Raw genomic sequence first — 21,326 nt, forward strand, 5'->3', positions numbered from 1 at the left:
TCCCCTCCTCCTCCCAATTACCATTGTTTATAAACCTCACTAACCTATGGTAAAGCAATGCAATGCTTTGTCCACCAAAATAGAAAGGAAAAGTATGACAAAGTATTCTGATCTATCAACTTCCACAAGATTTATTGCACATTAAAATTCCGATTTTATTTTTGTGACAAATATTCAACACAGGGCAAATTGAAGAAAATGTTGAAATTGTAAACCTATAGATATTCCTGATGTGAAAATTTATGCATATACTTAAAAATATATATGGAAAAGGAGAAACCAGGACACAAAGTTCCCTCTTCTCTCCACTGAAGAGTTGCTTCATTACATGCAGTATCCTTATTACTCATAGGGCTCTAGTATCAATTTCTCTGAGTTTGGAGTTTGAACTGAAATATTTCTGTTAAATGCTATCAACATCAGTTCCAGTGCCATACATGAAGCACAGCTATGAACGAAGGATGCAGTATACGGATGTCTAGTAGTACCTAATGTGATGGTTTTATTATACAGATCCCGATCCAGTGAAGAATAGACAGAATCCATCAATTCATACATATCACGCAAACAGTCAGACCGTTGCAACTTTTAGCTACTACTCTCTATCTTGATTAGAACAGGTGGCCTACTGCTAGAAAACTAATTATTGATTGTCTGAGCTGTCCACTCCTGCACTGTCATCCTGAGCAAAGAAGATGACTCCAAGAGCATAAAACCACCATATGGGGACCACCTGGTTTAAATAGACATGGGCACTTACCTGATCTACTTTTGATATTGGTATTTCTTCCTACCTGAAAACAGCTGCCTTCATAACCACTGTTGCTCTTGCCATTAAACCATGAGGAGAGGGGACTTTCTACTGAATCATCTTAACACACTAAAATAAGGATGATTATTAATATCTAGCTCTCATAGCACCAATAGATCTCAAAGCACTTTTACAAAGGAGGGCATCATCATTATTGCAATTTTACAGATAGTGTAACTGAGGCCCAGGAAAAGAAATTACTTCCTCAAAGTTGCAGAGCAGAGGCAGGAATTGAACACAGATCTCCTGAGTCCCAGTCCATTGTCCTATCCACTAGGTTAACTGGCATCAAAATTTTATTTTTAAGAAGAGATCACATTTTTATATTTTATGTATAAACACACAGTCCTAAAGAGGTTAATCCATTATGCTTGAGCGGCCAGAAAGAAAACTAATCAAGGGGATTGTAACAGAGGTAACTAAAGAACACCGCATTAGGGGTTGGTTTGGAGTCTTATCAAACCCTTGTATCAGGAAACTTGGGGTGGAAAACTTCTAGGAACACATTCACTCAGGGTATAGATTGTGTATCTGCACTTCTGGTTCCAAGCAGTGTTGAAACTCAGGGCATGGAGGGGAGCTGCAAATATATTTGGGCTGAGGTTGTTTCCAAACATGACCAAAGTGTTGTGGGATCTGGGCAGAGGGTAAGGTGGGTTCCCCTGCCAAAAAAAACCAAACCAAACCCAAAAAAAATCACCCCAACATTTTGATCATCTTTGTTTGGCACAAGATCTTATTCAATTGCATCTCTCCAAAAGGCTACAAAAAGGATATGGCAGAACAGCAAGAAAACAATAAAATGCTTGTGAATTGGCAATTATAAGTGTGACTTACAATAAAAAGAAAAATAGGGGAAAACTCTGGTCTGGCATTGATGGAAAGCATGTGGATCTAACACACAGAAGAAATTACTCAAGCACTATTATGAAAATATTGCTCCTGTAAGAATGACAAATCAGTGTCACCTTGGGTTGTCTGTTGAGCCTGCTGTATACATTAGATATGCCAGGGATATATTCTAATTTGCACACCCCATCCATTAGACATTCTAGACAAGTTTCCACATTTTCGTTTCCTACATCATTATTTTGGTTTGCTTTCCTTATGGAGATTCCCACTTTTCTGTCCAGAAAAGGGGCTACAATGGATACATAAAGGAAACAGACACAGAGACCAATGCCAAAAATGTCAACTAATTTTGGGTGCTTGGATTCATTGTATAGCCTCAAGTCTGATTGTAATTTCATTCTTTAATAGTCTCCAGTATGCCCCCCTGTACGTTTATATTACAGAGGTAGAAAAAAAGATGCTGCCTGCAAATCACAGACCTGTCTTTTTACTTCCTATTTCAGCAGTTTCTCTGGATGCTCTCTACAATCATAAATGTAAAGAGCTCAGCCACAGTAGCATGTATGACAGTGTAAGAGGTAATGTGCTTTATCAGCTGCAGAAGCTGTTTATTGGAAAGCAAAACCATTTTCATTATTAACCAAAAAGTGTTGTTTTCAAGTATTATAGACGCGACATCTAGGGTGACCACCTTTTCAAAATGTGGAAACAGGACATGTGCAGAAGCCCCATCCCGCTCTGTGGCCCCAACTCCTGCTTCTCCTCTTCCCCCAAGGCCCCGCCCCTTGGCCAGGCCAGAGCCACAGAGGAGCCAGGCAGTGGTAAGAGCTGCCCAGGGAGGCCAGGCCACTGTGGGGAGCTCTGGACTGTCCATCTGCCCTGGGTTGGGTGCTGGGATACGCAAAAGTAGCCTCCAACCCATGTCCCTGCCCCCGGGGGCATGCCGCCCACAGCAGGTAGAGGGTCCACAGCTCCCGACAGTGGCTCAGGCTCTCCGGGTGGCTCTTACTACAGTACTACTCTGGCTTCTGGCCTGGTTGGGGCAGGGCATTGGAGGAAGAGGAGAACAGGAGGCAGGGCCTCATGGCGGGGGGGTGGAGTGGGGGGGCACTAAGGCCCACCTCACCCCCCCTCGCCCCTCCACCAGGAAGAGGCTGGTGTTGCCCCTGAGCCTCAGGCAGGTGCAGAGTGGCACCGCAGGGAATCTGGAACAAATGAGGTCTTAGAGTCATTCCCCATCTTTTCTCTGCCAGTCAACCATGGCTCGCATCTGCAGAGTCAATGTGGCACCATGCTCCAAACCGATGCACTTTGCTGATGGCATGGGTGGAGACTGAAATTGATTAAGATCACACCAAGGGCACGTAGTCCCATAAGAACCAAGTTGGGTCGCTTGGCTCAGTGGTCTTTGCTCTCTGTTGCACATCAAAAAGCAGCAGCTGGGATGAACATTCGCAGTCCCCTGACATTTATTCAGTTCTGAAACTTTGCCTCTGTATTCCCCCATTTACTGTGTTGCAATTGTTTGTTCATCCAACATTGTCTCACCTCGCCACAACCCATACAGGTGCTACCTTTGAGTTGCCCACCTTCACTCTCCCTGTTCGTTATAATTCTGACCCATCTTTCACTCCTCCACATTTACCGACTCTTCTTACACACAAAATCCTTTCAACTCCCTAAACTTAACTCTGGGTGTCTTCCCACCAAAATAACCCAGAGCTTTTATAATAATAAAGTAAAGAAATAATAATAATAAAACAATTAAAGAGAAGGAACTAACAGAATATATGCCTTATAACATCCTCTTCACTACGTTTGTATGCTTTGCCCCCTCCCTCCCCATACACTGATTTGTCACTTTTTTATATTGTAATCTTTCCCAAGTACGGACTTTGTCTTTATAAGCATTGTGCTAGGCCCTGTACAAATGGTGCTCCAATCCCCAAAGGGACCTTTGAGTCCCGATTAAGTTATATTACAACAGTAGAAGCAAGGGAGTAAAGCACTTCAGTTCAGAGATTTGTCATCTGGAGCAGCAGAGTAGAGATAATGTAAGCCTGAAAAAGGAAAGACCTGAAAAGGGAAGCACGTATGAGAGTGTCAGGTGATGTCTGGGGTGGGTTGGCTCTGTTTCCCAACAAATAGCTGGACATGAGGCAACTGGGAAAGCTAAGGTGGTGTTTATATTTTTTATTTTAACTGCTTAGCCATCTGGAAAACATTCTTAGTTTAAAAAGAGATTTGGAACTATTTTATTTTCTTATTTATCTAGGAATGAGTTTCATCTCTTGCTGAGAAAGTGATTGAGAAACCAAGTTGACTATTAAAGCACTTGGTCTTTTTCAAAGCAATTGCTATTGAAACCACCATGATACATTATTTCATTTCACCAGAGTGCTGCCTCTCCTACTACTGTACTAGATCCTCCTTGCTCACCTAGAGGGACAGATATGGCAAATGACTGGAGCACACAAGCTTTCATTTCCAGCTCCCTCAACGTTACACAAAGTCTGCAGCAAGCAGGCCAGGTACCTTCTTAGCAAGAAGAATGCCAAAAATAATGTTGTGAAGGACTACATAAAGTTACCTATATAAAACAAGTTGATAGCTATAAACTCTCTTTCCTATGGTTATTATTGCTACAGAATAGAGGAAAACTTCACAAGTGGTCATCACAGATCTTAAATCTAGGCTACAATGGATAATATGACAAAAATTTGGCAAATTATCATCTTCTTACGATAAGCTAGTTACCAAATAGCACTGGATACTGCAAGTTGGGATTGATGCCTGTTAGCAAAGTTGTAACTTACACTTACTACCTATACTAAATCCAATTTTATCAGTGGTAGAAGTCAGTTCTAGGAACTCAAATTTACCTCAAAATATTTAAAATAACCAAGTAATGGAAAGTAATACGACTATATCAAGTTTCTACAGAATCACTGAATCAAAATATTAAATTAAATTGTCATAAGTTAGAGGAAGAATTTTGTTTAGAAGTTCTAGACCTTTCAGAGCCATTTTAAAAATTCAAGCTGTCTGAAGAGTTCCGGTTCTTTTAAATAATTTTATTACACAACTGTGTAAAAGCTACTTTTTGGCACTGAATGAAGATGCTACGCGCACACACACACACACACACGCGCGCTTCAAGACACGAATAGCGACTTTGCAGCTCATGTTGAGGTCCCCAAAAGCGTGCTTCTACTCCCATGGAAAGGAATGGCAGAACTCCATTGGCTTCATTGGGAACATCAACAGTCCTGAAAATGTTTAGACTATCTGAATCACCCAAGTCTGCAAGATTTAGATGGAAAGACCTTCCATAGGAATTCAGAGATCCCAAAATAAGTGTTACCCTCTTAGCATAGGGACTCTGAAACTCAAAGACCCATGGGTCGGTATAAGCAATTTTTGGATATTTATCTGATCCAAACCCAAATGCCAAACTTTTGGATGTACACCCTTCTAACTAAGACAGTTTTCAGACAGCTTTAACATATGCTGTGAGCCCTGGACCAAATCATGATCTAGTCCTAGCCTCAGAATCACGGTATGAGAATACAATGTACACAATATATGAAATAGCATATTTTTAGAACTAAATTTTACAGCTTTGACTTGATCAGATATGACATCTTCATATTACAATTCAAATTAGGGCATCTAATAATCCAAGAAATCACATTGTGACATACAGTTCCAAATACAAATCACTAATTGTAGCCCACAAAATGCAGACCAAGGCATAATCCATCTTAATTCCACAGAAGCAAGAGAGAATCACTCAAGAACCCGCAAAGAGCTAATTCAGTAACATGACTGAAATGCCACCATTCTCTTACACTGAATGAAGGATGAGTGACAAATCACGTGACGCCTCTACCAACTTTTCAACCATCTGTGGAGTGTATCGGTAATGTTCAGACAGGAGGCTATTCTACAATGCAAAAGCATCTACAGCTGCATTACTTGTAATCTAAAAACCTAAAGATAACTTTCCCTTTAAAAAAAAGAAGACTAGTATACTACAAATGAGTGAAAATTCAGAACAAGCAGCCATGCCTAACTATTTAAACACTGAAGAACTGTCCCCCACCCCAAGGCATTTCACATGCTCTAACATTTTTTCCTCATTATAACTGCTGCTAACTACTTATTGTCCATGCTTTAGATGTACGTGCATGCATAATGGCTAAGTCTACCTTAATCATTAAATTTCAGCACTAGCACACCAAAGGAAATTTTCTTCTGTATGAATAAATGCACATACACAAAACTATAATCACAAGCAGCCTTGATGATAAAAAGTGCCTAACATCTGCCAAACCAAATTCAACTGAAAGAATACGGAAGGAATCCCCAACTATATCATGATAGTGAGATAACCCATCTCTCCCCACCAAGGAGACAACAGAATGTCTAAAACCCAATGCCTGCAACCAAGAACCGTTTTAAAAATACCTTCAAAAAATATGCAACAAAAAATATAAAATTGTCCCAGAAACAGAACAGAACAACAGATACACCCAAACTCGATTATACTGCTTATATAGGTTACACTTAACATGAAAAATTCATAAAGAGGAATAGACATCATCTGACTGACAGATTTGACTAAAGGTATTCCCAGAAAAGCATACTGCTGGCTAATTACACTGCCAGCCTCTGCTTCACTATGCTCTAGACCTGGAGAACCCAGATGAGAGTGCAGAGTGCAAAACCTCTAAGATACTGATAGTGCCAATGCAATCCTGCAAATCTTATTAATAACCACTGACTATATTGCCAGTGATAGGTGTACATACTAAGGATATGTCTACACTACTAAATTAGGTTGATCTTATAGAAGTCAATTTTTAGAAATCGATTTTATACAGTTGATTGTGTACGTCCCCACTAAGCGCATTAAGTCAGCGGAGTGTCCTCAATACCATGGCTAGCATCAACTCATGGAGGGGTGCACTGTGGGTAGCTATCCCACAGTTGCTGCAGTCTCCGCTGCCCATTGGAGTTCTGGGTTAAGCTCCCAATGCCTGATGGGGCAAAAACATTGTCAAGGGTGGTTTGGGGTTGTCAGTCGCCCCTCCCTCCCCCTGTGAAAGCAACAGCAGACAATTGTTTTGCGTCTTTTTTTCCTGGGTTATCCGTGCAGATGCCATACCACGGGAAGCATGGAGCCCGCTCAGCTCACCACTGCTGTTGTGAGCACTGTAAAACACCTCACGCATTATCCTGAAGAATCTGCAGAACCAGGCTAAGAGAAGCCAGCATGAGGATGATTGTGATGAGGACATGGACACAGATGTTCCTGAAAGCATGGGCTGTGGTAATTGGGACATCATGGTGGCAGTGGGGCTGGTTGATACAGTGGAATGCCAATTCTGGGCCCGGCAAACAAGCACAGACTGGTGGGACCACATAGTGTTGTGGATATGGGATGATTCCCAGTGGCTGCGAAACTTTTGGATGCATAAGGCCACTTTCCTTGAACTCTGAGAGTTACTTTCCCCTGCCCTGAAGCGCAGGAATACCAAGATGAGAGCTGCCCTGACAGTTCAGAAGCAAGTGGCGATAGCCCTGTGGAAGCTTGCAATGCCTGACTGCTACTGATCAGTCGGGAATCAATCTGGAGAGGGCAAGTCTACTGTGGGGATTGCTGTGATCCAAGTAGCCAGTGCAATCACTGACATTCTGCTATCAAGGGCAGTGACTCTGGGAAATGTGCAGGTCATACTGGATGACTTTGCTGCAATGGGGTTCCTTAACTGTGGTGGGATGATAGACAGTACGCATATACCTATCTTGGCACCGGACCACCTTGCCAACCAGTAAGTAATTCACAAGGAATACTTCTCAATGGTGCTGCAAGCACTGATGGATCACAAGAGACGTTTCACCGACATCAACATAGGATTGCCGGGAAAGGTGCATGACGCTCGCATCTTTAGGACCTCCGGGCTGTTCGAGCAGTTGCAAGAAGAGACTTACTTCCCAGACCAGAAAATTGCCATTGAGGATGTCGAAATGCCAACAGTTATCCAGCCTACCCCTTGCTCCCATGGCTCAAGAAGCTGTACACAGACGGCCTGGACAGTAGTAAGGAGCAGTTCAACTATAGGCTGAGCAAGTTCAGAATGGCGGTAGAATGTGCCTTTGGACTTTAAAAGCTCGCTGGCACTGTTTGCTGACTAGGTTAGACCTCAGCGCAACCAACATTCCCATTGTTATTGTTGCTTACTCTATACTATCTGTGAATAAGGGGGAGATGTTTATGGTGGGGTGGAAGGTTGAGGCAAATCGCCTGGTGGCCAATTTTGAGCAGCCAGACACCAGGGCAATTAGAAGAGCATAGCTAGGCATGCTGCGCATCAGAGGCTTTGAAAACCAGTTTCATGACTGGCCAGGCTACAGCGTAACAGCTGTGTGTTTTTCTCCTTGCTGCAAACCCCCTTTGCTGATTTTAATTCCCTGTAAGCCAACCACCCTCTCCTCTTCAATCACAGCTGGCAAAGGAAATAAAGTAACTATTGTTTTGAAACCATGCATTCTCTCTTTATTAATTAAAAAAAAAAGTGAGATAACTGACAAGGTAGCCCGGGTGTGGGGTGCGGGAGGAGGAAAGGACAAGGCCACATTGCTTATTGTAGCCACACTACAAATCAAAACTGTTTGAATGACAGCCTTCTGTTGCTTGGGCTATCCTCTGGAGTGGAGTGGCTGGGTGCCTGGCGTCTCCGTCCGCGTGTTCTTGGGCATCTGGGTGAGGAGGATATGGAACTTTGGGAGGAGGGCAGGTGGTTATACAATGGATGCAATGGGGGTCTGTGCTCCTGTTGGCTTTCCTGCAGCTCCAACAGACGCTTCATCATGTCCGTTTGCTCTCCCATTAGCCTCAGCATCACCTCCTGCCTCTGCTCTTCGCACTCACTAAATGCTTTCCTGGCCTCTGCCACTGAATGCCTCCATGCATTAAGCTGTGCCCTATCAGGGCGGGAGGACTGCATGAGCTCGGAAAACATGTCATCGCGAGTGCGTTTTTTTCACCTTCTAATCTGCAATAACCTCAGGGACGGAGATGACAGGAGGAGCATAGAAACATTTGCAGCTGCAGTGGGGGAAAAAAGGGCGAGTAAAATTTAAGATGATGCTGCTGTGATCCAAGTAGCCAGTGCAATCACTGACATTCTGCTATCAAGGGCACTGAGAACAAAAAAGGGAGACTCTTTCACAGTGAATCAAACAATTCACAGCAGACAGCACATGTGCTTTAGGTACAAGGTCACATTTTGCCTTTTACATTGAGTGCATGCCGGTATGGTGACACATCTCACACGGCTGGGCAACAGAATTCGGTTTCCAGGCAGCCATTGTAAGCCTTTTGGTACACAGGGTTGGCTTCTTATGCCTTCATAACATGTGGGAATGGTTTCAAACTGCAGTGCCATCCTCTCCCATAGCAAGCAATGCCGGTTGGGTTTCACATTTAAAAGGAGGGGCTGCGGTTTTCGGGTGGATGTGCAGCACACACCTACCCTCACCCCGCTGCGTGGCTATTCTCTGGGATGATCCCCTCCCCCCTCCCCCCGTCGCGTGGCTATTGTCTGGGATGATCCCTTTTAGCCAAGTGCAAACAACCCAGCATTAACGGGGTCCTTTTACTGTTCCCTTACAAAAATTCCCCTATTTAAACCAGGCTACCATGAATGATTTCACTTTCCTGAGGCTAACACAGAAAGATAAAGACCGAATGTTGCTTGAATGCGACCAAAGCCCAGGACCATTCGCTGCCATGCTTTGTGCTGCAATGATTCCTGACTACTTGCTACTGGCTTGGCATGGTAAAGTGTCCTACTGTGGAGGATGAAATAAGGCAGCCCTCCCCAGAAACCTTCTGCAAAGGCTTTCAGAGTACCTCCAGGAGAGCTTTATGGAGATGTCCCTAGAGGATTCCCACTCCATCCCCAGACTCATTAACAGACTTTTCCAGTAGCTGTACTGGCCGCGAATGCAACCTAATTCTTCAGGGCAAATCAAACATTAAACACTATTGCTTTTAAACCCTGTACTGTAGTTGCAAATGTGCACTCACCAGAGCTGCCTCCTCTGCCTTCAGAGTTGGGGATCCCGCCTTGGGAGGGTATTGGCTCTAAGGTGATGAAAAGGTCCTGGCTGCCAGAGAGAAAGGATTCACCACCTGCCTGCTGTGCATTCTCCTCCTCCTCCACAAAATCCTCCTCCCTGTTGCGTGAGACTCCCCCCTTGCAGGTGTCCGTGGACAGTGGTGGGGTAGTGGTAGGGTCCCCCCCTAGAATGCCATACAGCTGATCACAGAAGCAGCATGTTTTGGGCTCTGACCCAGAGCAACCGTTTCCTCCTTTGTCTTTTGATAGGCTTGCCTGAGCTCCTTAACTTTCATGCGGCATGGCTGTGTGTCCCTGTTGTAGCCTCTCTCCACCATGCCCTGTGTGATTTTGGCATATATATTAGCATTTCTTCTTTTTGATAGGAGTTTGGCCTGCACAGATTCTTCTCCCCATACAGCAATCAGATTCAGTGTCTCCCTTTGTCCATGCTGGAGCTCGTTTGCAATTCTGGGGGGACTGCATGGTCACTTGTGCTGCTGAGCTCGCCATGCTGACCAAACAGGAACTGAAATTCAAAATTTCCCGGGGCTTTTACTGTGTACCTGGCTAGTGCATTGGACAGCACTTTGAACTCCAGAGTGGGCACATTGGAGCACTCTGGGATAGCTCCTGGAGGCCCAATACCGTCGAATTGCGTCTGCACTACACCAAATTCGACCTAGTAAGGTCAATTTTAGCACTACTCCCCTCACCAGGGAGAAGTACAGAAACAGATTTTAAGAGCCCGTCAGGTCAATGGAACGGGGCTGGTTGCGTAGACGCATTCATTTTAAAAATTGACCTAACGCGGCTAAATTCGACCTAACCCCGTAGTGTAGACCAGGGCTAAGTGAACTTCTGACAAGTTCCTCCCTTTAGGGCCATGCATGGAGGGATGCTGGATTCACCACATAAAATTAAATTAAAATGCATGGTTGCCACACTGTGATCAAGGAGAATGCCCTTTCTGACTCCCTGTCCAGCGTCAGTTATGGCCAGACCTCCCCCAAAGGCATCCATCCAGTTTAAGTATAATACAGATGGACAAGGACATGATAGAGTTGTGAAGCACCTGAGACAAGGCTATAGGGCTACCCTGTAATTAAACATCTGCGGCTGGCCCATGTCAGCTGACTCTGACTCTTGGGACTCGGGCTAAGGGATTGTTTAAATGCAGAGTAGATCATAGAATCATAGAATATCAGAGTTGGAAGGGACCTCTGGAGGTCATCTAGTCCAACCACCTGCCCAGAGCAGGCCCAATCCCCAACTAAATCATCCCAGCCAGGGCTTTGTCAAGCCTGACCTTAAAAACTTCTAAGGAAAGGGATTCCACCACCTCCCTAAGTAACGCATTCCAGTGTTTCACCACCCTCCTAGTGAAAAAGTTTTTCCTAATATCCAACCTAAATCTCCCCCACTGCAACTTGAGACCATTACTCCTTGTCCTGTCATCTGCTATCACTGAGAATAGTCTAGATCCATCCTCTAGACTGTTTTGGCTCTGGCTGCAGCAGGAGTTCTGGGACCCCGTGAGGGGGAAGGATCCAAGAGGTTGGGCTCCAGCCTGAGCCTAAGTGTCTACACAGCAATTAAACAGCACCTTTCCCCATGCCAGCTGATAGGGACCAGCTGTGGGTGTTTAACTGCAGTATAGACATACAAAATCAGCTTGTCTCTTAGGGTAAATTGTTTTTCTTGTAGCACACACTTAATACAAGTATAAAGGATTACACCATTTGTAGTCACTGAAAAGTTAGAGCTCAAGATCACTGAAAGAGATCCCTCAATCACTGTTGGATGTAATACAACATTAAAATAATCCCATAACCATGGTAATCCAAGCTTCTGTATCATGTAAGAAACCTAAAATGCCAAGTGCTATGTATCACAGATACAGAATAAGGCACAGATGGTAGCATAACACTTCTGTTAGCCATCACTACAGCAGAGAGTATGGGGGGTACACCTGCTTAACCTCACATGAAAAATCACTTGTCACATTTTGCAAATCATTTAGATAGATTTGGATTGGTAAACATGGTGACATTATTCATCATATATCCCCTTCCTCTTATAAACTATGAATCTGTAAGGGCATAATGGATACCTGTCCTCTTCTTCACAGTTGAAAAGAGGTTTAATGAATCACAAAAACGTTTGCTTTACTAAACTTCACTTGTCTAAAATGAAAAATGCCACATTCAGGATGTTTGGTTCAAATACATCAGCCTATTAATATGAATGTTTAAATCATGTACTAACTTTTGCACAGTGTGTTTTGCTCTGGTTAAAAAAAGGAGGTGGGACTTTTTCAGCAGAGTATTCAAGAAACTGAAAGGGACACATGTGAGAACCAAGTCACCTTTGAAAAAGAACTGAATCGGGAGTTAAATCAAAGTGCTAAGGATTCAATCCTGTCTTCCACAACAACCTGATTATCTTATAAAAGCAACAACTTTAGTAAAGCAGCAATTACTTTGAAAATAACTAGTCATTGCACTATAGTCTTCCCTTACAGTGCCAGGATTCATGACAGAGAAAGTGATCAAAGCAAGGTACAAATCTGGAAATAGTTCATTGGGAACAAGACTGCTGTCAACAGAACATTACTCCAGAACTGTATTAGTTTGACATCTCTCTTCCTTTCAGTTATTCTTTTCCCTGTGGGGAGCTCCTAACTTGGGGACTAAATCTATTAGGCCTAGGCAAAAAATGTCTATGTTATGGGCCAGTTTTTAATATGGGCTCCTTTTCTGCACCCACAGATGACAGACAAAATTGATGTCACTGTTTAGATCAGAGGTAGACAAACTATGGCCCGTGGGCCAGATCCGGCCTACGAGCCGTTTTAAGCCAGCCCGTGAGCTCCCGCTGAGGAGTGGTGTCCGGGGCTTGCCCCTCTCTGGCTCTCCAGCCAGAGTGCTGCATCAGGAGCCGCACCATGTGGCTCAGCCCTGCTCCAGCACTCCAGCTGGGGCACTGGGTCCAGGGCCGCGCCACTTGGCTCCTGGAAGCAGCTGCATGGCCCTGCTCCAGCTCCTATGCTCCAGCTCCAGCTCATAGTAAGAAGGTGATATGGCCCTGCTCCAGCTCCAGCTCATAGTAAGAAGGTGATATGGAAGGGGGGGGTTCAGCTGTTGTGACCTGCACTGGATGTGCCATGTTTGTCTTTCTTCCACAGGACAGAAGCGACTTTGTACAGACAAAGTGCAAGCTGGTCTCCATATGGAAGAGAAGATTGAAGATCTGTTGCTCCAGACAACGACCCTGTGTTGCATATGAGAAACGGAGGATTTTCTGGACAAAAGTCAGGATATGCTTCTACGGGCACAAAGCTCTAAAGATTTAGAGCAGGTTGCACAGCGGAGCCAAGAGGCCAGTGAAGAAGCTTGGCAACATGTGACCTCCAGAAGAAGAAGGGAGAATGTCCGGGTTCCAGCAACGCGGACACCGGTAACTAACCGCTTTCACGTTCTCTCCACAGGTACCATTGCGGAGAGTGGACCAGATGATATGTCTGGGGGGAGAAAGCAGAAGGAGACTCCGCTGGTTGGAAGGCATGAGATGCACTGTCCTGAGATGGGGGGTTCCACGACCACCACTCCCAAGAGAAGGAGGCGGGTGGTGGTGGTCGGGGACTCTCTACTCCGGGGGACTGAGTCATCTATCTGCCGCCCTGACCGGGAAAACCGAGAAGTCTGCTCCTTGCCGGGGGCTAAGATTCGCGATGTGACAGAGAGACTGCCGAGACTCATCAAGCCCTTGGATTGCTACCCCTTCCTGCTTCTCCATGTGGGCACCAATGATACTGCCAAGAATGACCTTGAGCGGATCACTGCGGACTACGTGGCTCTGGGAAGAAGGATAAAGGAGTTTGAGGTGCAAGTGGTGTTCTCGTCCATCCTCCCCATGGAAGGAAAAGGCCTGGGTAGGGACCGTCGAATCATGGAAGTCAACGAATGGCTACGCAGGTGGTGTCGGAGAGAAGGCTTTGGATTCTTTGACCATGGGATGAGTCAAGGAAGGAGGAGTGCTGGGCAGAGACGGGCTCCACCTTACGAAGAGAGGGAAGAGCATCTTTGCGAGCAGGCTGGCTAACCTAGTGAGGAGGGCTTTAAACTAGGTTCACCTGGGGAAGGAGACCAAAGCCCTGAGGTAAGTGGGAAAGCGGGATACCGGGAGGAAGCACAGGCAGGAAGGTCTGTGGGGGGAGGGCTCCTGCCTCATACTGAGAATGAGGGGCGATCAGCAGGTTATCTCAAGTGCTTATATATGAATGCACAAAGCCTTGGAAACAAGCAGGGAGAACTGGAGGTCCTGGTGATGTCAAGGAATTATGACGTGATTGGAACAACAGAGACTTGGTGTGATAACTCACATGACTAGAGTACTGTCATGGATGGTTATAAACTGTTCAGGAAGGACAGGCAGGGCAGAAAAGGTGGGGGAGTAGCACTGTATGTAAGGGAGCAGTATGACTGCTCAGAGCTCCGGTACAAAACTGCAGAAAAACCTGAGTGTCTCTGGATTAAGTTTAGAAGTGTGAGCAACAAGAGTGATGTAGTGGTGCTATAGACCACCAGACCAGGGGGATGAGGTGGACAAGGCTTTCTTCTGGCAGCTTGTGGAAGCTACTAGATCGCACGCCCTGGTTCTCATGGGTGACTTTAATTTTCCTGATATCTGCTGGGAGAGCAATACAGCGGTGCATAGACAATCCAGGAAGTTTTTGGAAAGCGTAGGGGACAATTTCCTGGTGCAAGTGCTAGAGGAGCCAACTAGGGGGGGAGCTTTTCTTGACCTGCTGCTCACAAACAGGGAAGAATTCGTGGGGAAAGCAAAAGTGGATGGGAATCTGGGAGGCAGTGACCATGAGTTGGTTGAGTTCAGGATCCTGACACAGGGAAGAAAGGTAAGCAGCACGATACGGACCCTGGACTTCAGGAAAGCAGACTTCGACTCCCTCAGGGAACGGATGGGTAGGATCCCCTGGGGGACTAACATGAAGGGGAAAGGAGTCCAGGAGAGCTGGCTGTATTTCAAGGAATCCCTGTTGAGGTTACAGGGACAAACCATCCCGATGTGTCGAAAGAATAGTAAATATGGCAGGCGACCAGCTTGGCTTAACGGTGAAATCCTAGCGGATCTTAAACATAAAAGAAGCTTACAAGAAGTGGAAGGTTGGACATATGACCAGGGAACAGTATAAAAATATTGCTTGGGCACGTAGGAATGAAATCAGGAGGGCCAAATCGCACCTGGAGCTGCAGCTAGCGAGAGATGTTAAGAATAACAAGAAAGGTTTCTTCAGGTATGTTGGCAACAAGAAGAAAGCCAAGGAAAGTGTGGGCCCCTTAATGAATGAGGGAGGCAACCTAGTGACAGAGGATGTGGAAAAACCTAATGTACTCAATGCTTTTTTTGCCTCTGTCTTCACTAACAAGGTCAGCTCCCAGACTGCTGCGCTGGGCATCACAACATGGGGAATAGATGGCCAGCCCTCTGTGGCGAAAGAGGTGGTTAGGGACTATTTAGAAAAGCTGGACGTGCACAAGTCCATGGGGCTGGACAAGTTGCATCCGAGAGTGCTAAAGGAATTGGCGGCTGTGATTGCAGAGCCATTGGCCATTATCTTTGAAAACTCGTGGCGAACGGGGGAAGTCCTGGATGACTGGAAAAAGGCTAATGTAGTGCCAATCTTTAAAAAAGGGAAGGAGGATGATCCTGGGAACTACAGGCCAGTCAGTCAGCCTCACTTCAGTCCCCGGAATAATCATGGAGAATCAATGAATCAATCCTGAAGCACTTAGAGGAGAGGAAAGTGATCAGGAACAGTCAGCATGGATTCACCAAGGGAAGGTCATGCCTGACTAATCTAATCGCCTTCTATAATGAGATTACTGGTTCTGTGGATGAAGGGAAAGCAGTGGATGTATTGTTTCTTGACTTTAGCAAAGCTTTTGACACGGTCTCCCACAGTATTCTTGTCAGCAAGTTAAAGTAGTATGGGCTGGATGAGTTTCTGTGCTGCAAGATCACCCTCCCTGCCAGAAGTTGGTCATGCTCATGGTGTGTGGGGGAGGGGAAACCCTGTTTAAAAAACAAAAACAGATACTTAGCAGAAACAGCAAGAAAAAGAATCCCACAATTTACAGTTAAATTGATTTCTACTCAATGTTACTTCAGATAGAGAATCACCCCTTAAAACAACTAAATATGAGAACCTATTGCATGGCCCTCTTACCAGGGTTTGTGGTCCTGTAACCAGATAGTGTTCCATTTACACTGCAAAGATCATCATCAAAGGTTCAATTCTGCAAAGCACTGGGTGTCTTGAACTCCTACTGATTTCCATGGCAGTTGGGAACACTTGGCCCCTTACAAAATAGGGCCTTAAATTCTCCCTCTTTAGAGAGGCTGCAGCACTAAAGTAGATTCAGTTGCTCTGGCTGAGTTTTGAAGACCCAATTCCTACCTGAATAATATGTTAATATAATCCTATATTTACAAAAGATGTAAAGAGATTAGTTTTTTTAAGCATAAAACAAACTTCTGTAATCCGAATATTACTAGCTAAAAGGAAGACATCTTACCTTAAAGCATCAAAGCTGTCATATGATCCAACTGTGTAGTGTCTAAACAATTTCTTTGTTCTATCCGTTCGAGTTTCTGCGTAAAGATGGAAGATACAAAACTTTTAATAATACGTCTATACTTATAGAAGGAAAAATAATCTAGTGCTCTTTTTATTTGTAATTTGAAAACAGATATTATTTTCTCTGTTTTATATTAATACAAACCACTGGAAGTACCTCAAAGTATGGTCTTAAGTGCTTCAGGTGAGAAAAATGTTAATTTTGCAAATGATAAAAATATAGATATTCCACACCACACCCCCCCCCCCCCGAGTACAAAATTAGCAGTAATTTTTCTTCGAGTGCATCACTTACAACAAATTCTCCTTACTCAGAAAGATCAGATCAGATGTTGCAAGTTACTTGACAAAGCTGTCCACATCACCACCTGGAAGCTCCTGACAACCAACCAATCTGATTTTCCCCCTAGATTGGACTAAAAATATCAAACCTCTTTTTAGTAAGTAAATAAGTAAGTAAACAACATGCATGCAAAATAGTAATTTTGGACTTTGGGACCACAATCAAAACCATTTGAATAATTCATAACTAGCAGTAAGAAAATGGGGGCACAGGAAGAGATGTGTGTGCTCTCATCCATCATTGCCAAGCAAATCACAAAAGAAAACAACGTCGGTGTGGAATTTGTACTTCCTTTACATCTGTACAGGGGTAACACTGTTGGAATACAAAAGGCCTCAAAAGGGATGAAGTATAGCAATATACCTGCCAAAAAGCCATTTGAAAAAGAAGTCAGCCATGTTACAGCTTGGGAGACACTTCTTTGAAAAAATATATAAACCCTACAGATGGGAATGACAGCATCAACCTAATCTCCAAGACCACAAACTCTTTTTTCAAATAAATCCCCCTTCCACTTTTCCAGACCCTATTATCATATTAACATTGGTTTAATGTTGATAAAAGTTTAAGTAAAGGTTTAAATTTAGCATCACATATACAAAATAATGTGTAGTTGTTCTCTGAAGATGTACAGCAAAACCTATCAATAAAAAGGAGTTTTTAAAAAGTATATCAGGAACATCCTAACAATGGTATTGGTCCATTACTAGATGGAAATAGTAGAATCACCAACAATAATGCAGAAAGGATAAGTGTTCAATAAATATTTCTGTTCTCTATTTGGGAAAAAAGTGAAATAGTCATATCTTAGGATACCACTTTCTCCATTCCACTAGTATCTCAGGGGGATACTATACAGCAGCTCCTAAAGTCAGACATTTAAAAAAAAAAAATCAGCAGGTCTGGATATCTTGCACTCCAGCGTTCTTAAAGAGCTGGCTTAGAAATTTGCTGGACCATTAATGTTGATGTTCAAAAAGTCTTGGGGCACTGCAGAAGTTCTAAAAGACTAGGGGAAAAAAAAGCTAATGTTGCGTCAATATTTAAAAAGAGTAAATGGGATGACCAAGGTAATTATAGGCTTGTCATCGATCCTGGGCAAGATAATGGAGTGGCTCATGAAAGAAAGACAGAAAGGAGGGTGGTAATAATTAATGCCAATCAACATGGGTTTATATCAGCCTAATTTGATACCTTTATGAGATTACAAGTTTGATCAAAGTAATAGTGTTGATGTAATATAGTTAAACTTCTGTAAGGCATTTGACTTGGTACCACACAACAACATTTTGATTTAAAAATTGAATATAAAATTAATATGGCACACATTAAATGGATTAAAAACTGGCTAAATTATAGCTCTTCAAATATAATTTTAAATGGAGAATCAAGTGGGTGTGTTTCTAGTGGGGCCCTGGAGGGATCAATTCTTGACTATTTAAGCAGCAGAGCAGCTCACAGCAGGAGTTTGCCTGGGACTGGTAAGTATCCGAGTGTGTGTGTGTTTGCTTGCTGAGGAAGTATCCGAGCGTGTGTTTGCTGGGGGGGGCAGTGTGAGAGCCTGAGTGAGTGTCTGATTGGCTGCTAGCCTGCAGGGGGCGGGCAGTAGGGTGTCTGTTTGTTTGCGACAGGGAAGCCTGGCTGTTTAAAAATAGCCAGAGCTTCGCGAACCAGCTGAGCGGCGGAGAACCAGCTGAGCAGCGGGGACAGCAGAGCAGCTCACAGCAGGAGTTTGCCTGGGAGTTCGCCTGGAGTGAGCCCAGTGAGGCATACGTCTTGCAAACTGCTCTGAGGAAGCTCATAGTAGGAAGGTGATATGGAAGGGGGGGGTTCAGCTGTTGTGACCTGCACTGGATGTGCCATGTTTGTCTTTCTTCCACAGGACAGAAGCGACTTTGTCTGTACAAAGTGCAAGCTGGTCTCCATATTGGAAGAGAAGATTGAAGGTCTGGAGCAACAGATAACGACCCTGCGTTGCATACGGGAAACTGAGGATTTTCTGGACAAAACTCAGGATAGGCTTCTAGGGGCACAAAGCTCTACAGATACAGAGCAGGTTGCACAGAGGAGCCAAAAGGCCAGTGAAGAAGCTTGGCAACATGTGACCTCCAGAAGAGGTAAGCGGAATGTCCGGGTTCCAGTAACACAGACACAGGTAACTAACCGCTTTCATGTTCTCTCCACAGGTATCGTTGCGGAGAGTGGACCAGATGATATGTCTGGGGCGAGAAAGCAGAAGGAGACTCCGCTGGTTGGAAGGCATGAGATGCGCTGTCCTGAGGTTGGGAGTTCCACGACCACCACTCCCAAGAGGAGAAGACGGGTGGTGGTGGTCGGGGACTCGCTCCTCCGGGGGACTGAGTCATCTATCTGCCGCCCTGACCGGGAAAACCAAGAAGTCTGCTGCTTGCCGGGGGCTAAGATTCGCGATGTGACGGAGAGACTGCCGAGACTCATCAAGCCCTCGGATCGCTACCCCTTCCTGCTTCTCCACGTGGGCACCAATGATACTGCCAAGAATGACCTTGAGCGGATCACTGCGGACTATGTGGCTCTAGGAAGAAGGATAAAGGAGTTGGAGGTCCAAGTGGTGTTCTCGTCCATCCTCCCCGTGGAAGGAAAAGGCCTAGGTAGGGAGCGTCGAATCGTGGAAGTCAACGAATGGCTACGCAGGTGGTGTCGGAGAGAAGGCTTTGGATTCTTCGACCATGGGATGGTGTTCCAAGAAGGAGTGCTAGGCAGAGACGGGCTCCACTTAACGAAGAGAGGGAAGAGCATCTTCGCGAGCAGGCTGGCTAACCTAGTGAGGAGGGCTTTAAACTAGGTTCACCGGGGGAAGGAGACCAAAGCCCTGAGGTAAGTGGGAAAGCGGGATACCGGGAGGAAGCACAGGCAGGAATGTCTGTGAGGGGAGGGCTCCTGCCTCATACTGGGAATGAGGGGCGATCAACAGGTTCTCTCAAGTGCTTATATACAAATGCACAAAGCCTTGGAAACAAGCAGGGAGAACTGGAGGTCCTGGTGATGTCAAGGAACTATGACGTGATTGGAATAACAGAGACTTGGTGGGATAACTCACATGACTGGAGTACTGTCATGGATGGTTATAAACTGTTCAGGAAGGACAGGCAGGGCAGAAAAGGTGGGGGAGTAGCACTGTATGTAAGGGAGCAGTATGACTGCTCAGAGCTCCGGTACGAAACTGCAGAAAAACCTGAGTGTCTCTGGATTAAGTTTAGAAGTGTGTGCAACAAGAGTGATGTAGTGGTGGGAGTCTGCTATAGACCACCGGACCAAGGGGATGAGGTAGATGAGGCTTTCTTCCGGCAGCTCACGGAAGCTACTGGATCGCATGCCCTGATTCTCATGGGTGACTTTAATTTTCCTGATATCTGCTGGGAGAGCAATACAGCGGTGCATAGACAATCCAGGAAGTTTTTGGAAAGCGTAGGGGACAATTTCCTGGCGCAAGTGCTAGAGGAGCCAACTAGGGGGGGCGCTTTTCTTGACCTGCTGCTCACAAACAGGGAAGAATTCGTGGGGAAAGCAAAAGTGGATGGGAATCTGGGAGGCAGTGACCATGAGTTGGTTGAGTTCAGGATCCTGACACAGGGAAGAAAGGTAAGCAGCACGATACGGACCCTGGACTTCAGGAAAGCAGACTTCGACTCCCTCAGGGAACGGATGGCCAGGATCCCCTGGGGGACTAACTTGAAGGGGAAAGGAGTCCAGGAGAGCTGGCTGTATTTCAAGGAATCCCTGTTGAGGTTACAGGGACAAACCATCCCGATGAGTCGAAAGAATAGTAAATATGGCAGGCGACCAGCTTGGCTTAATGGTGAAATCTTAGCGGATCTTAAACATAAAAAAGAAGCTTACAAGAAGTGGAAGGTTGGACATATGACCAGGGAACAGTATAAAAATATTGCTCGGGCATGTAGGAATGTTATCAGGAGGGCCAAATCGCACCTGGAGCTGCAGCTAGCCAGAGATGTCAAGAGTAACAAGAAGGGTTTCTTCAGGTATGTTGGCAACAAGAAGAAAGCCAAGGAATGTGTGGGCCCCTTACTGAATGAGGGAGGCAAACTAGTGACAGAGGATGTGGAAAAAGCTAATGTACTCAATGCTTTTTTTGCCTCTGTTTTCACTAACAAGGTCAGCTCCCAGACTGCTACGCTGGGCATCACAAAATGGGGAAGAGATGGCCAGCCCTCTGTGGAGATAGAGGTGGTTAGGGACTTTTTAGAAAAGCTGGACGTGCACAAGTCCATGGGGCCGGACGAGTTGCATCCGAGAGTGCTGAAGGAACTGGCGGCTGTGATTGCAGAGCCATTGGCCATTATCTTTGAAAACTCGTGGCGAACCGGGGAAGTCCCGGATGACTGGAAAAAGGCTAATGTAGTGCCAATCTTTAAAAAAGGGAAGAAGGAGGATCCTGGGAACTACAGGCCAGTCAGCCTCACTTCAGTCCCTGGAAAAATCATGGAGCAGGTCCTCAAAGAATCAATCCTGAAGCACTTGCATGAGAGG

General features: G+C 45.1%; 1 protein-coding gene across 9 annotated transcripts in view; it reads right to left on the bottom strand.

Annotated features, from left to right (window-relative positions):
* The window catches only part of SHANK2 (SH3 and multiple ankyrin repeat domains 2), a 539,125-nt gene that overhangs the window by 210,504 nt on the left and 307,295 nt on the right, over positions 1-21,326 (bottom strand). For all 9 annotated transcript variants that reach the window (XM_075129488.1, XM_075129487.1, XM_048855923.2 and 6 more), the window contains one exon: positions 16,392-16,467. In XM_075129488.1, coding sequence (XP_074985589.1) covers positions 16,392-16,467 — 76 coding nt within the window. The remainder of the gene's footprint in view (positions 1-16,391; positions 16,468-21,326) is intronic.

The sequence above is a fragment of the Caretta caretta genome, chromosome 6 (assembly GCF_965140235.1).
Source record: "Caretta caretta isolate rCarCar2 chromosome 6, rCarCar1.hap1, whole genome shotgun sequence".
NCBI classification, from domain to species: domain Eukaryota; kingdom Metazoa; phylum Chordata; order Testudines; family Cheloniidae; genus Caretta; species Caretta caretta.